The sequence below is a fragment of the Vulpes vulpes genome, chromosome 10 (assembly GCF_048418805.1).
Source record: "Vulpes vulpes isolate BD-2025 chromosome 10, VulVul3, whole genome shotgun sequence".
Lineage (NCBI taxonomy): Eukaryota > Metazoa > Chordata > Mammalia > Carnivora > Canidae > Vulpes > Vulpes vulpes.
The window spans coordinates 61,210,429-61,223,978 of NC_132789.1; the positions used below are offsets into that span (position 1 = coordinate 61,210,429).

The 13,550-nt window shown below is 36.7% G+C and overlaps 1 protein-coding gene and 1 long non-coding RNA gene across 51 annotated transcripts in view; one reads left to right on the forward strand and one right to left on the reverse strand.

Annotated features, from left to right (window-relative positions):
- Window positions 1-307: 307 nt before the first annotated feature.
- The window catches only part of PPFIA2 (PTPRF interacting protein alpha 2), a 495,741-nt gene continuing 482,498 nt past the window's right edge, over window positions 308-13,550 (reverse strand). For 32 of the 50 annotated variants that reach the window (XM_072724476.1, XM_072724473.1, XM_072724472.1 and 29 more), the window contains 5 exons: window positions 9,812-9,987; window positions 8,528-8,596; window positions 5,059-5,218; window positions 3,744-3,835; window positions 308-1,699 (listed from right to left, as the gene is read on the reverse strand). In XM_072724476.1, the coding sequence (XP_072580577.1) occupies window positions 3,777-3,835; window positions 5,059-5,218; window positions 8,528-8,596; window positions 9,812-9,987 (464 nt within the window). In that variant the 3' untranslated portion in view covers window positions 308-1,699; window positions 3,744-3,776. The remainder of the gene's footprint in view (window positions 1,700-3,743; window positions 3,836-5,058; window positions 5,219-8,527; window positions 8,597-9,811; window positions 9,988-13,550) is intronic. The other 18 variants (XM_072724479.1, XM_072724475.1, XM_072724474.1 and 15 more) reach the window with 1 other exon arrangement.
- LOC140594220 (uncharacterized) lies at window positions 1,699-6,502 on the forward strand. Its single transcript, XR_011994889.1, has 2 exons — window positions 1,699-2,010; window positions 5,040-6,502. It is a non-coding gene; the product is annotated as an uncharacterized lncRNA (long non-coding RNA).

A 13,550-nucleotide genomic window follows, 5' to 3' on the forward strand; every position in this document is an offset into this window, starting at 1 on the left:
TTGAGAGTAGATACAAATCTAGTTTGTTATTATTGTATTGTAGTTTCTATATTACATTTCATTTCCTTAAGTCAAGATCCCCATGACCAGACGAGCTTAGAAAGCTCTTTCCCATTGTTTCTGCTCAGGCAACATTTCTAGAACATTTAAAATCATCTCCATAAGCAAGTTTAGTACTCCCTCTTGTGGCAGACTCACTTTTGATGCTAAATACTAGACTGAGAGTCACTAAAAGGACAATTTGCATTATGGTCTAAGTGAGTTGTTAAACATTATGTGACTAGAAAACAAAGATTAAACAGAGAACTGGAAGTATTTTTTTTTATTGACAATGGAGAGGGTTTCTGTTACCATTACCTTTTGACTGAATCTGTTAAACAAAAATAGACATCAAAACAAATGTAATGTACGTGCAAACATAGCAAATTAAATACAAAAAGGAAATTACTAATGACAGGTCTTGCGCTTCATAAGATCAAGCAGCAGAAAATCAGCAGTTAGATAAATGGTATTATTAAATAGGTTTTACTTTGAAATCTCCCATATAAACAAAGAATAAACAACAGTAACACCACCAAATAAAGCCACAGGGAAGAGATTACTCTTCTATACTTTTATACACTATATATGTTAATCATTCTGTCTTTCATTTATTTCCTCTGATAAGACTGACTTCAGGGAAGTCGCAGCAAGGCCATCTTGGCTAGAAGCTTATAACATTAGACATGAGTCTGGCTAATGCCCTGTTACATTGACAAAAGGGAAAGGTTTCTGAGTTTTGTTGGTTTTTTTGTTGTTGTTGTCGTTGTTGTTTTTTCAATGGAAATGAGCCTCAGACTCTGCAGTGGTTGACATGCACTGAACAGTGCTGGCTGGCGGTTCAAGGTATCTGATGAACATGTGGTTCTTAGTAAAGAAGTTTTTTCTTTTTTCTTTTTTTCTTGATCCACAGGTAACAAGAGAAGATAATGTTTATTCCTTAGAAATTTTTTTTTAAATAATTGCTTTTGACTCTTGTAAACAGTTTAGCTCTGTTTTGTATTGAAAAGGAGATCGAGCCATCACAGTGCTATTTCTAAAGATATAGGACATCCCTGATTGCCTTTAAAAGACTATTTTTGGCTCCAGTTCCAGGTTAAATCATTCTTTTTTACATGATCAGAGGCAGGTTTTCAGCTTTAGGTATTGACAGACTTGAAGGAGAAACATATCGATTTGACTGTTACAATTCAAAAACTGTAAAAATGGTGGAATGGTAAAATACAAACAGTACTTGGAATTGTCAAATGTTTGCACTCGAGACTCCATGAACCATATATTTTATTTTTTTAAAAATCATATTTATATCCATTTACATAAGACTTACACATTTAAAAAGAAATACATACACAGTAATACATAAATGCCTAGTATATTACAATAAAACATGAAAAAACAAGTGGCTCCATTTCATAAAAGCATCTGTTGTACAGAATTTATGATGTGGATGATGCTTATTATTCAAATGACTTAAGCACTGTCTTACAATTGTAGTAAACTAATCAAACTTAATATCTGACTCCCCCCAAATCACATTTTCAGCTTAATAAACCATTACTTGTGGTTGTTTCCTTAGAATTCAGTCTTCACAAAGGTTTTTCGCTGTTCGTCTTCTGAGATGGTAGTGCACTTTAGGTAGAGTAGACGGAAAAGACGACATCTAAAATATTGAATGCACATTGTTAGTCTCCCAGCAGCTCCCCGACTGGAAGACCCCCCTGTGCCACTGCTGGCACCAGCTCCTCCATGCAGCCTGCCTATGTCTGCCCTGAGTCAGTGAACACAACGTCGGCTGGGAGCTGACCCAGAGCTCTAGGTAATTACCATTTGCTCCTCTCCAATTTTGTGCAGGCCAACTTAATGAATAACGAGATCTGCTCAAGTTTGTGGAAAGCATGGCAGCGAAGAGAAACAAAGGTCTTCCCAGAAAATGTGAGCAGTCCTCTTGAAAATTTTCGAGTGTGCTCATCAGTAAGTTCGGTTGAGTTGACCCCTTCCATGGAAGAGAGTCTTATTCTAGTTCACAGAGCCAGAGCCAGAGTTTTAGAGCTCTTGAAAAGACACCTCTGTTTAATGGTGATGAAAACATAATGCCAAGAAAGAACATACTCTACAGGATCTGGATCAGTTTTGTGGCATCACTGATTCCTTCCTGCCATAACATACTTAGGAGAAGCTCACAATTTCTTTTCCCAACACAAGTGAAACAATAAATAATATGTTCTGAGTTATTTTAATAACAAAAGTGCTAGTAGAAATTGGTTGTCCCGAGATTAGGTTACTGTCCATAAAGACCTTCGTCCCACTTAATGGTAAAAACTGGGAAATGTGACCCAGAATGCCATGCACAAAATACAGACTGCAAATAGTTACAGAGCAATTCTAGCCATCAGTCAAGAACTAAGCAGCAAGCACTACTCAACATATTAAATAGTCATTTGTAAATTAGTGAAGTATTCAGTTCCTGGGGAAATTATCATTTATGTGTAGAAGCTATTACAAACAGTATTTTGGAAAGCCTCTTATTTAGCCAAATCATTATATCCTTTAGATCATGCCTAATTAGATGCCAAATTGTATACCATAATTAAATTTTTAATGTTAGGTTTTACATTCTGAAATTAAATCTCTTATCGGAAAGCTTTTTGTTTTATCAGCAGCTTCAAAGAGTGACCCAAATAAGGCAGCGTACCAGCTCCCACTTGAGGCCCCGAAGACCAACAATAAATTGCATGGAGCTTTTAGTTCAAGGCAATGAATAAACAGCACAAGATGAGCTGTTCCTCTGCCTACAACTGTTTCCTCTCCCCATCCCTGTGCACACACTGGACTCTAAAGATTATTTTTCCAAAATATTAACTCATCCTAAGTGGTAAATATTGTGCTAAAACTGAGTTGTAGGTTAAAAAAAAAGTTTCATGAGCATTTGACATGAATAACCTAAGGAAACCACAGTCTTACTATGACTGGTTTTCAGTAAAACTCCATTTTTTATATGGGCTTGGAAGTAGATTCCATCAGCTAGTATTTCTCTTAATACAAATGCCTAATATCTTATGATTATGTATCAAGGTTTTAGTCCTATTTGCCATTCTTATAATTTCATTTTGTTCCTATGCTGTAAGCCCCAGATACTTAACACTCATATCTGTTTTCAACAAATATAATAAATCACAGTGATGTGAGATGACATATCGAAAGTTCAAAATTTTCAGTTACACTTTTGTTTTTAATAATAAACGACCTCTAACTCTTCTTCCTGTCTCTGCTACTCTCTGACTCTGGGTACCTACTAGAATCACCCTCAGCTTACTTCAGCTTCCCCTATAGAAAATACTCACTTAAAAGTGTGTTATTCTGAGAGTGCCAAACCGTCCTCAGTAAAATGCTATGTGCGTCAATATTAAATGCTACTCAAAAGTAGGGGACAGCGGCCTGGGCTGCAGCCTGCTGAGGTGTAATGAGACAGTGACAGGCCTGTCACAGAGGGACATTAATTCAGAGCAGACAGATGGTGATGGGAAAGACTAGATCAAGAGCTACAATATTAAGACTCGTCTTCTAGAAGCCCTCTAGCCATCCAAAGGGGTTATCTCCCTTCTGGACTGCTAGGTCATCCCAAAGCGTTTCGTGTATAATTACTACTCTATGTAGGTTCCGTTTTGGGGTGGTTTGTTCTTTGTCCGCCAAGGAAAGCTACTCACAGCAAGTCAGTGCTGCCTCCTTTGAGTGGCTTGTCAACATGAGTATGTGCGAACAGTGGAGTTGTCTAACCTCTGCAGTCTTGATGAAGCAACTGCAAACGGAGAAAAGTGCTTTAGAGGAACTTGGATGACTGAGTACAAACATCTCAGATGAGAAAGATCATCCCCTGCGTAAAGGGATCCTGAGCGTATCAGTAGACCTCCTTTCTCTCGGACATAAGCCACTCATATCCCTTCCCTCTAGACCAAGTTACTAATGAAAATTTATTCCAGGGTGATTCGGCTATACTTTCGAGTTGTTGTGTATCCCTCCTTAGATGAAGCCTGTAACAAAAGCAGCTCCCCATGGTGCTTCTGTTTTTGAAGCAAAGAGTGCTCCTAGAGAACTCAGCCTGGTGGATTTTTTTTCTTTCCTCCAAGTATTGAAGAGCTTCTTCACTTATTTTAATCACATTAAATTCCTCATCAATTTTGGTAACATGTTTCATAATATTAACAGGTTAGAAGACATGTAGGTCAGAGATTACAGTTTATATTGGCACTAATCTTACGGGCCATGATAGCTATAACCTTGAAAAGAAATAATGATTCTAGGCAATTGTCTTAATAAAGAGAGGGGGACTATAATTTTTTTTTAATCCCTACCAAATAGAAATGACTTTGGGACTACTTTTTCAAAGTGGTCTCTCCTTCAGAATGGCTGTCTTCCTTTGTGTCATCTGTAATACAAGTCTAATGTCCACAGAAGGAAATAATACTAATTGGGAAATTACTGGTGGCTTTGTGTTTGTTTAATTCTCTTCTCATAGTTGTGCTTGTTTATTTAAGGCCTTCTGCCTTGGTCAGAGGTGAAAATATCTGATGAGTCTGGATTTCTAAGACAAAATATAAAATTCATAATATTCAGACACGTAGGGTGACCAGGGAGTTAATTTCCATTTATGAAGGACCATTAGTCCAAATCCAACCTCTAACGAAACACATTGTTGACTTTGAGAATAGAAGAGTAAAGAAACACAAATCATGCAGATGAGTATTGTTCTTCCTAGATGTGGACATTAGCCAAAATTGTCCTTTTTAGGATTTTATAAGTTATTTTTGAAAATGTGAACGAGGTGCCATGGGTTCATGCATTAGCAGTTTCTAAGAGTCTGGGTTTTGATGAAAGCAAAGTAAACTTCAAAGCAGAGCAAACCAACTTAAGTAAAGAATTCCAGAAAGCTATGCAAGGTCAGAGAATGAACTAGCATTTGCTAAACGGTTTTTTTTTATTTTTATTTTTTACTTTATGAGCAGAAATGCAAAACTACTGTACCATCCGTTGTCATTTTCCTCGACTGCCCAGATGTCGTGGTTAACCTGAATCCAGCCGGTAATGTTTCTGAGGACCCAGGCATCATGCTGATTCCGTGTACTTCACGGGGAGGAAACTGTCTTCTCCACGTTGACCCCCGCCTGAAATTCTTGTCATCACTCTGCCAAGACAGAAATATAATTTGAAAATATATATATATAATTTGATGTGATAACAACAGGTACTTAAAACTGTTTGCTTAGAAACATGTACTGTTGATTATTTATATTCTTTCTGTAAAGCATACATATGGAATATATTATGCTTTATTTTGAGAATTCTACTGATGCCAAAACGATAACACAGGGGATCTGCAACAGATATGTCTTCATAAAAATGTTACTGTGACTTCGAACGTTTGCTATCAACAGAGGTAAAGAGTTTTGAAAACTTAAAGTAAAACCCCCACAATTTCTCTGACAAGAATATTAGCTATTCTTTGTTACCCTTCAAGCCAACTGATTTCACTGTATGGGATGAAGTGCTGAGCAAACTGCATTTGACTCACAAACTTGAGCAACTATTTCCTGAATTTTATTTTTACGTAAACGAGAGAAAGGGAAAAGCTATATTTTATATAGCCTGGATCATAAGAGATAGCATAGCCTATAGTCTGTGGAAGAAACTCTGAATTTGTTATTCGTTAGATTTCAGCTGATACTGAACTAACTTGTAATTTATTGAAAAACCTGTGCAGCCCAGGAAACCATCCTGTTAAGAATATGCGTGCTCCTCAGATGCCACTAAACGTATAACATAATTCTCGTTGCTCTTTTACAAATGTAATGCCAGTTGCTGATTTGGTTATATCATGATGTGCTCTCCGCCCTGTGTGCACACAAAGTATCTGCTCAGATGCAATGATCTTCCTCTAAATTCATAAGGAATGATATGTAATCTAGTATTTAACTAGTATTGTTCTGTATTAAACAAATCATTATTTGTGCTGATTTCTAAGGAAAATATTAATCATTCTGCATAGAACTTATCTTCTTATATGATTAAGTCTCTCACTTAGGGAACAGCTGTCTATCCCCTAAAGTTACAGCCCAGTAGGTGGGACTGACGCTACTAGCTCAGGACTTCACGTTGAGATCGATATTTAGCTCAAAGTATCGTTGCTAGAAATGAGTAAAACTGTAAGGGATTCTTCACCATAGTCTGCTAATTTCATTGACATTTCAGAGTCATTTTGGAAAAATAAAATTATTTGTGAAATGATTTATACATATATCCATTGTTCTACGCGAATCATTATTATCCAAATCTACATTTTGTTTAGATTACAGTTTTTTACAGTTTTTACAGTTTAAGAGACATCTGCTATTCCTTTTCTCAGCTGCCAGGTTCTGCATGGTCCTAGGCCTCCAAATGTTTATAAATAAAGAAAAGAAGCAGAATTTCACAGTTGTGCCCTCTCTGATTTCTTGAATTTTGAAAGAGCTGCTGCAGAAAGATAAATATTGTTCAGTTTTACAAAACATTACATTACATTGTAGGGATATACAACTCCTATAATGGATGGGTTAAGGACTCAAAAATATGCAACTTGAGGATTTAAATAATGATTCCTGCTGCTATTTTAACATAGCGTTACTGCAGAAAGCTAATGGGACCTACAAGCGACAACATCAGAGAAAGTTTCCATGACCTGAGGTTAAAAGATACCCACTTAATTGTCGTCAAAGGCTATAGAAGCACATGAGCACTTCTCAAATTCTTTTAGTGGAATCTGAATGTAATCAGCCCCAGAAACAAGTATACTCTGGTTCTGGGTAAGTTGTTTAGTTATTTTTGCTCACACTCAAAAAAATAAAAATGCACACAAAAAAATCCCCAAAACAAACAACTAGGACAAAAGAGTATTCTTGTTTGTTTGTTTTTATTTATTTATTCACGAGAGGCACAGAGAGGCAGAGACACAGGCAGAGGGAGAAGCAGGCTCCCTGCAGGGAGCCTGATGTGGGACTCGATCCCAGGACCCCGTGATCACTCCCTGAACCGAAGGCAGGTGCTCAACCACTGAGCCACCCAGGCGTCCTGAGACTAGAGTTTGAGTGTTAAAAGCCATGCTTTTAACAATAAGAAAAAGATGCAGCATATTTTAAAGGCAGATAGTCACATTCCATTTAGACCTTTCTGCTTATTTATTACTTTCAGAAAGCAACACCACCTCGTATAGGCTTGTGTCTCTGCCTGGCTCCTTGGGGTCAATCCACATTTTAAAATATAGCAATAGGACGGATCTTTAATAGCTCTTATTAAAATTACTTTTGCAACTTTTAAGCAAGGAGAATAATTCTATTCAGAAGTATGTAGGGTTTATGTAGACTGTCTTTTTGATTCGGCAATTAAGAATAAGGACTAAAAAATATTATCAAACAATTTACAAAATTAAAATCACTTAAATATTAACTGGGTTTTAAAAATATTAATCACTAGATCCTGATTGGACAGGAGTAAGAATTTATAGGAAGTTAACTGAGGTCAAGACTATAAAGCTAGCCTGTCTATAACCTCCTCTGCAAAGGAAAGCTTGGGTTTTATAAATCCAAAAGCATCTCCCCAACTCATTTGTATGCGGAAAAATTGCCCATTTTAGGATTTGCTGGGTTCATTCACAAAATTATTTTAATCAGCTTTTCTTTAGCTAAGAAATACCTGGATTTTGCAACACAGAATTGTGCATCTCTGCATTTTCCCCTTCATACACAGGTTTGCTTTCTACTTCTAGAAAGACCCTGTAACAAACTCAGAAGGACTATGAAAGCCCACAGTGTCTACCAATGCACAGAGTTTGCCAACGTCCCTTGTGTTTCCTTCCTCTCAGGAGGCTACTTACCTGCTTATTATTTTCCAAATAATTTAAACATGCATATATTATATTCGGGATTCTTACATTCCACATAGCTTTCAGATCCTATCACTCAGCGTGTTTCTCCTATGTTCTTAAGGAAGACTCAATATTGCTATCTGAGATAAGGAAAAGCTTCTCATTTACTGAAAGCAAGTTTTCTCTTCATTTTAATATCCTAAAATTTCCTGCGAAGACCTACCGATATTTAAGAAATAAGCACATTCCTTAATAAAAAGCTGAATTTATCAGGATGACTGTTATCCCTGCTTTTTTTTAATGTTTGTTTTAAATGTCACTCAACATCATTTTGCAGTCACAGCTCATAAAAGAGCCTGTTTTTTTTTCTGAATTACTTCTTAGTGTTTCTAACTGCTGACATGATAATACTTATGAATTCATAAAGGTGCTTCTCAAATCAAATGAGTAATACAATTCAATATGTAAGAACAATACCGGGGAAAATTCTAGATTCCCTCCAGCACCAAGCCATCTGATGAACTTTGAGCACTATCCCTTGAGAGCCTTAGACTTGGACTGTCTTAGATCCCTTGCCAATGACACAGAAGGACTTACTTCGTCCAGCCGCCGCTCAGTTCCCAGAGCCAGGAGGTTGTTGTACTCCCTTTCAAGAATCTGCCTTGCCTGTTGACGTCAAAGTACAGTTACCGTCGCTGAAGTCACATCTTATTTTCAAAATCACAGAGATTATATTCATCTGGGTCAACATTACCCATCCTGTTTCATTTATGGGCTTAAAGTTTTAGACCTCATGTCTGTAAGTCATTGTAACTTTTAGATTTATTTATTTATTTATTTTTTTAAATTTATTTATGATAGTCACAGAGAGAGAGAGAGAGAGGCAGAGACACAGGCGGAGGGAGAAGCAGGCTCCATGCACTGGGAGCCCGATGTGGGACTCGATCCCGGGTCTCCAGGATCGCGCCCTGGGCCAAAGGCAGGCGCCAAACCGCTGCGCCACCCAGGGATCCCTAACTTTTAGATTTAAATACAAGGCAGGGCAATGTTCTGTATTTAGTCTCTGGACAGTGGAGAGAGAGCCTCTCAGAGATGTCTGAGGTCAAGGGCCAGGGACTGAAAATATTCATCCAACTGAATATTTCATATAAGCTTGGCAATATATAAAAACAAAATAAAAAGTCCAGGCTGCCAAATTTTTTATCATGTTTATGTTTGATATTTATCACGTTTCTGTGTGATATTTATCATGTCTATTCTCAAACCTGGCCAGTGATCATTATTTAGGGGAAACTTTTTTTAAAATAAATTTATTTTTTATTGGTGTTCAATTTGCCAACATATAGAATAACACCCAGTGCTCATCAATTTGGGAGAAACTTAAGATAATTGGGATTCCTACACCGTATCTCTGGATATCTGATTTCTTAGGCCTGTGATGAAGCTCGCAGGCTTTATTTTACATTTTTTAAGGAACTCTGGAGATTTCAAATAATTACCCAGGTTGGGGAATCAGTGGCACAGTCACTGCTAAGTGTCTGTCTAATTCAGACATGTGAATAGGAATGAACGCCTCTCAGAGAGGCAGAGACTGAAAGCCATCTGCCAGGGATATTGTTTTGGGAAATCTGGCATTCAGGTGGAAGGTTGGACTACATAACCCCTAAATCCCTTTTTCTGCTTAATTTTATGATTTTGTTTTGGCTAGAAATCCAGTAAGCTTGAAATTAAAGCCCCACTGACCTATTTCAAAGTCTGAGCTGAGCTAACTCTCATTAGGCATCATGAATACGCAGCCAACTTTTACTTTTTTTCCCTAAAAGTTTAGTTTATTGTCATATAAACTAGGACACAGCACAATTACGGCATAAAGGGGCTTGCCTGGGTGTTCTGTGTTGGAATCTGTAGTAATAAAGCTAAGCTGCTGTAGTCAAAGTTCTCATCCAGGGCGATAAGTGAGCCATGCACACCACTTTCAAGAATATTATTTGCATATTCTCGAAGTCCAATTGCTTGTATCCAGCGAATAACTCGATCATTGCTCCACACCAACACATCTAGGGAAAGAGGTGCATCATTTTAGGCTACGGTATTTTGCATCACAAACAAACCTGCTGGCTTCAATGAGCCACAGGTGTCTGGCCAAGTAGCATTTATGCCTATCTCTTTATTCAGTCCCTGATGCTCCCGGCCCCCTTGGGTTGCATGTCTTCACCATTCTTGTAATTAACCTATGCTACTTTTGGCCTAGAAAAAAAAAAGTTGTCCTTTGAAGAACGTTTGTTATCGCTGAAGAGCACTTTTATCACACAGAACGCAGTGTCTCAAAGTGTTTCCTGTTTTCATTTTAGAGCTCTAGGGGTCTGTCCGAAATTCAGTGTTTTTATTACCAGATGGGGGACATTTCTTATTTGTGTCTTGATACATAGCTCCTCAGTAAAGAGAGCAAGATGAGAGGGTTAATATGGTTCTTCATCATTGCTTTTTAACCACTACTTAAATATTGAATATAGAAGAGATATTTTTTTTTTACCTGAAGCATAAATCAAAGAACAGAACAGTAAGCTAGAAGAGGGATTCCATAGTTTGCTACTTACCCCACTACCTTGAAATTCATTATTTTTCAATCACATACTCATGCAAAAATCAAGCACTCAGTCAAGTCACAAGTTGTTTTCCCTTTAGGTTGAAAAGTAGCATTTTATTGAGGGATAAAATGCTTTGGATTTTATTTTCTCAAACTAAAATCTTTAGAGAAAAATGTCATGTATGCCTTTCCTTACACCAAAGCATACCAAAGTATTATTTCATCTTCGATTTGTTCCCATTTCTTCTTATGAGTTGATAGCATTCTCCATAAAAACCAGTATAATAACTAGAAGAACCAGAATGTTTCACAGAAAAGAAAGAATGTTAAGGAACTTAAAAGGGAATGTAAAAAAGTGAAAACGGTTTTTTCCTAATCCTGTATAAAGGGAAATGAAACCCATAATTTACTAGAGCAGTAAAAGTTAAGTTTTCTTGTTAATTTTTTTCTATATGAATGAAATGTATAGCTTTCCCCCCCAAAATATAAAGAATACTTTGGGAAATATTCTTAACCTTAACTAAGTTTATCCTCCCTCATCCTCCTCCATTTACGTTATAAAAGTCTATAAAAATCAGGGTTAATATTCGAGGGTTTTTTTTGGGGGGGGGGAACAGAGAGTGTTTATATATTGTTTAAGTTTTCCAAAAGCATTACTAATTTGTCCTCATGCATTCACTTATAGTCGTTAGGTTTGTATATACCATCAAAGCAATAAAGTGATACTTCGGCCCCATAGAGACCTCTCCTGTCATGTTCTCAGTCCCTGTCCTCATGTCAATAGTTACCAATATATTAACTATTCTTAGCATAGGTTAGTATTGCTTTTTAGTTTTGCTTTCCTTAGCTGTTATGAATGAAGTTGTACAAAACTACTTCTGTGTCTCTGTCTTTCACTCAATGTGGGATTCATCTGTGCTATGGAAAACAGAAGTATCTTGTTTATTTCCATTATTTAGTACCCCATTGTATGATTATGCCACAATTGATCCATTCTACTGGTGATGGACATTTGGCCAGATTCCATTGTGGGTTATTAAGGAGAGTGCTGCTTTGAATATCCATAATATAGATGCTAAGTAAATTCCACTCTCACAGTTTAAACCCCCACAAGCAATGGATAAAAATCTGCATCTTTACCAATACTTTGTATTTTTCATATGTTTTTGTTTTATTTGCTTATTTTTGGGCCATTCTGGTAAATTTGTTGTTGTTATGGGTTGAATTGTGTCTGAATTAAAGTCCTAATCCTCACTACCTCAGAATGTAACCTTAGAGGTAGGTTCTTTAGTGAAGTAATCTAGTAAAAATAAGATTATTAGGGTGGGCCCCCAATCCAGTATGATGATTTCCTTCTAAAAAGGGGAAATTTGGAAATAACATATGCATATGAGGAAAGCAACATGAAAATCAAGGTAGAGATCCGGGCAATGTGTCTAAAAGTCACAGAACATGATGATTGACAGAAGGCCACCAGAAAGTAGGGGAGAGGCATGGAACTCATTCTTCCTCACAGTCCTGAGAAGGAGGCAACCCTGTTGACACCTTAATCTAGCCTCCAGAACTGTGAGACAATACATTTCTGGTTTTTTCCAGACAAAGTATAAAGAATGCTTTGGGAAATACAGTAGCTTTTTCTATTGAAATTTTAAAGTAGCCTTTATTTTTAAAGAGTATTTTTAAGTTCGTAGCAAAATTGAGCAGAAGTAGTGTTGCCATATACCTCCTGCCCCCTTAGGTGCTCAGCCTCCCTGACTATAAAATACTTCACCATAGTGCTATATTTGTTACAACAGACAAATCTGCATTGAGTCCTTGGTTAACATGAGGGTTCACTCTTGGTGGTTGTACAGGTCTGAGCAAATGTATAATGACATGTACACATCATTACAGTATCATACAGAATAGTTTCACTGTCCTAAAAATCCCCTGTGCAACATTTATTCACCCCTCCCTCTCCACTAACTGTAGGGAACCACTGATCTTTTTCCTGTGTCCATAGTTTTTACCCCTTTCAGAATGCCATATAGTTGGAATCATATGCTATGTTTTTTGCAATGTAATCATATAGTACTTTTATTTCAGTTAGTAGTATGCATTTAAGTTCCCTCCATGTTTTTCTTCACAGTTTGGTAGTTCATTTTTTTTAGCCATATTTAATTTTTATATACAGACCCTACTAAGTTCACATGTTAATTTGAATTATATGGCATATCATGAGATTACCTGGGTTTTCTATTTCTCTTTTCTAATCCTTATGTATATTTTTTAGTTAATGAGGAACATGTGAAGAAAGACTCATAATGCCCACTTCCCACAGTCTTATTACCATTTCTGGCTCCAGTCAAAGGAGAAGGAATTTCTTCAGGGAATAGGACAATTATTGTCTCCCTCACACTTAATGGGTCTTTCTCCCCCCATGTCTTCAACAAAATAAAAGACTTTCTCAATGATCTTTACTACATAGAGAAATTTTACAGTATATATATATTCACTGGGTCTCCCGGGTCATTCCTAAAGTGTATATTTTCCTCTGAGTTTTCACTAGCTTGTTCTATTGAAGTGTTAAATCTCAGGAAATGGGATATAAGTTGGTTAGTATCATATTTTGATTACTTTGTTCAACTGCTGATCACAACTGATTAGTTCTAACTATTGGTTGCATTAAACTTACACTTCAAGAGTTGGGCAGGTGTGTATGGTGACAGCATCAGTTCTCCAATTGCTTTCACTAAGTACAACATTTTTTAAAACTAATGTGACAATAGTTTCCTCAAAAGATAACAAAACTGTCCAGTTTTCTTTGCATCAAGTGGATCTGTAAATAAGAAGTGTTTGTTCTTTTCTAGAAACGGGTTTATATTTTGATAGTTTAAGAAATTTATATTTATCATATTTCTGAATATATCTTCATTAAAAATTCCTGTGGTTAAGAGTCCTCAAATTTATAAAATAATAAATAGAAACTAATCCATTTACTTATAGGGTGAAGGTAAATAAGGCACTAATCTAAACTGTATTCCTTCAGAACAG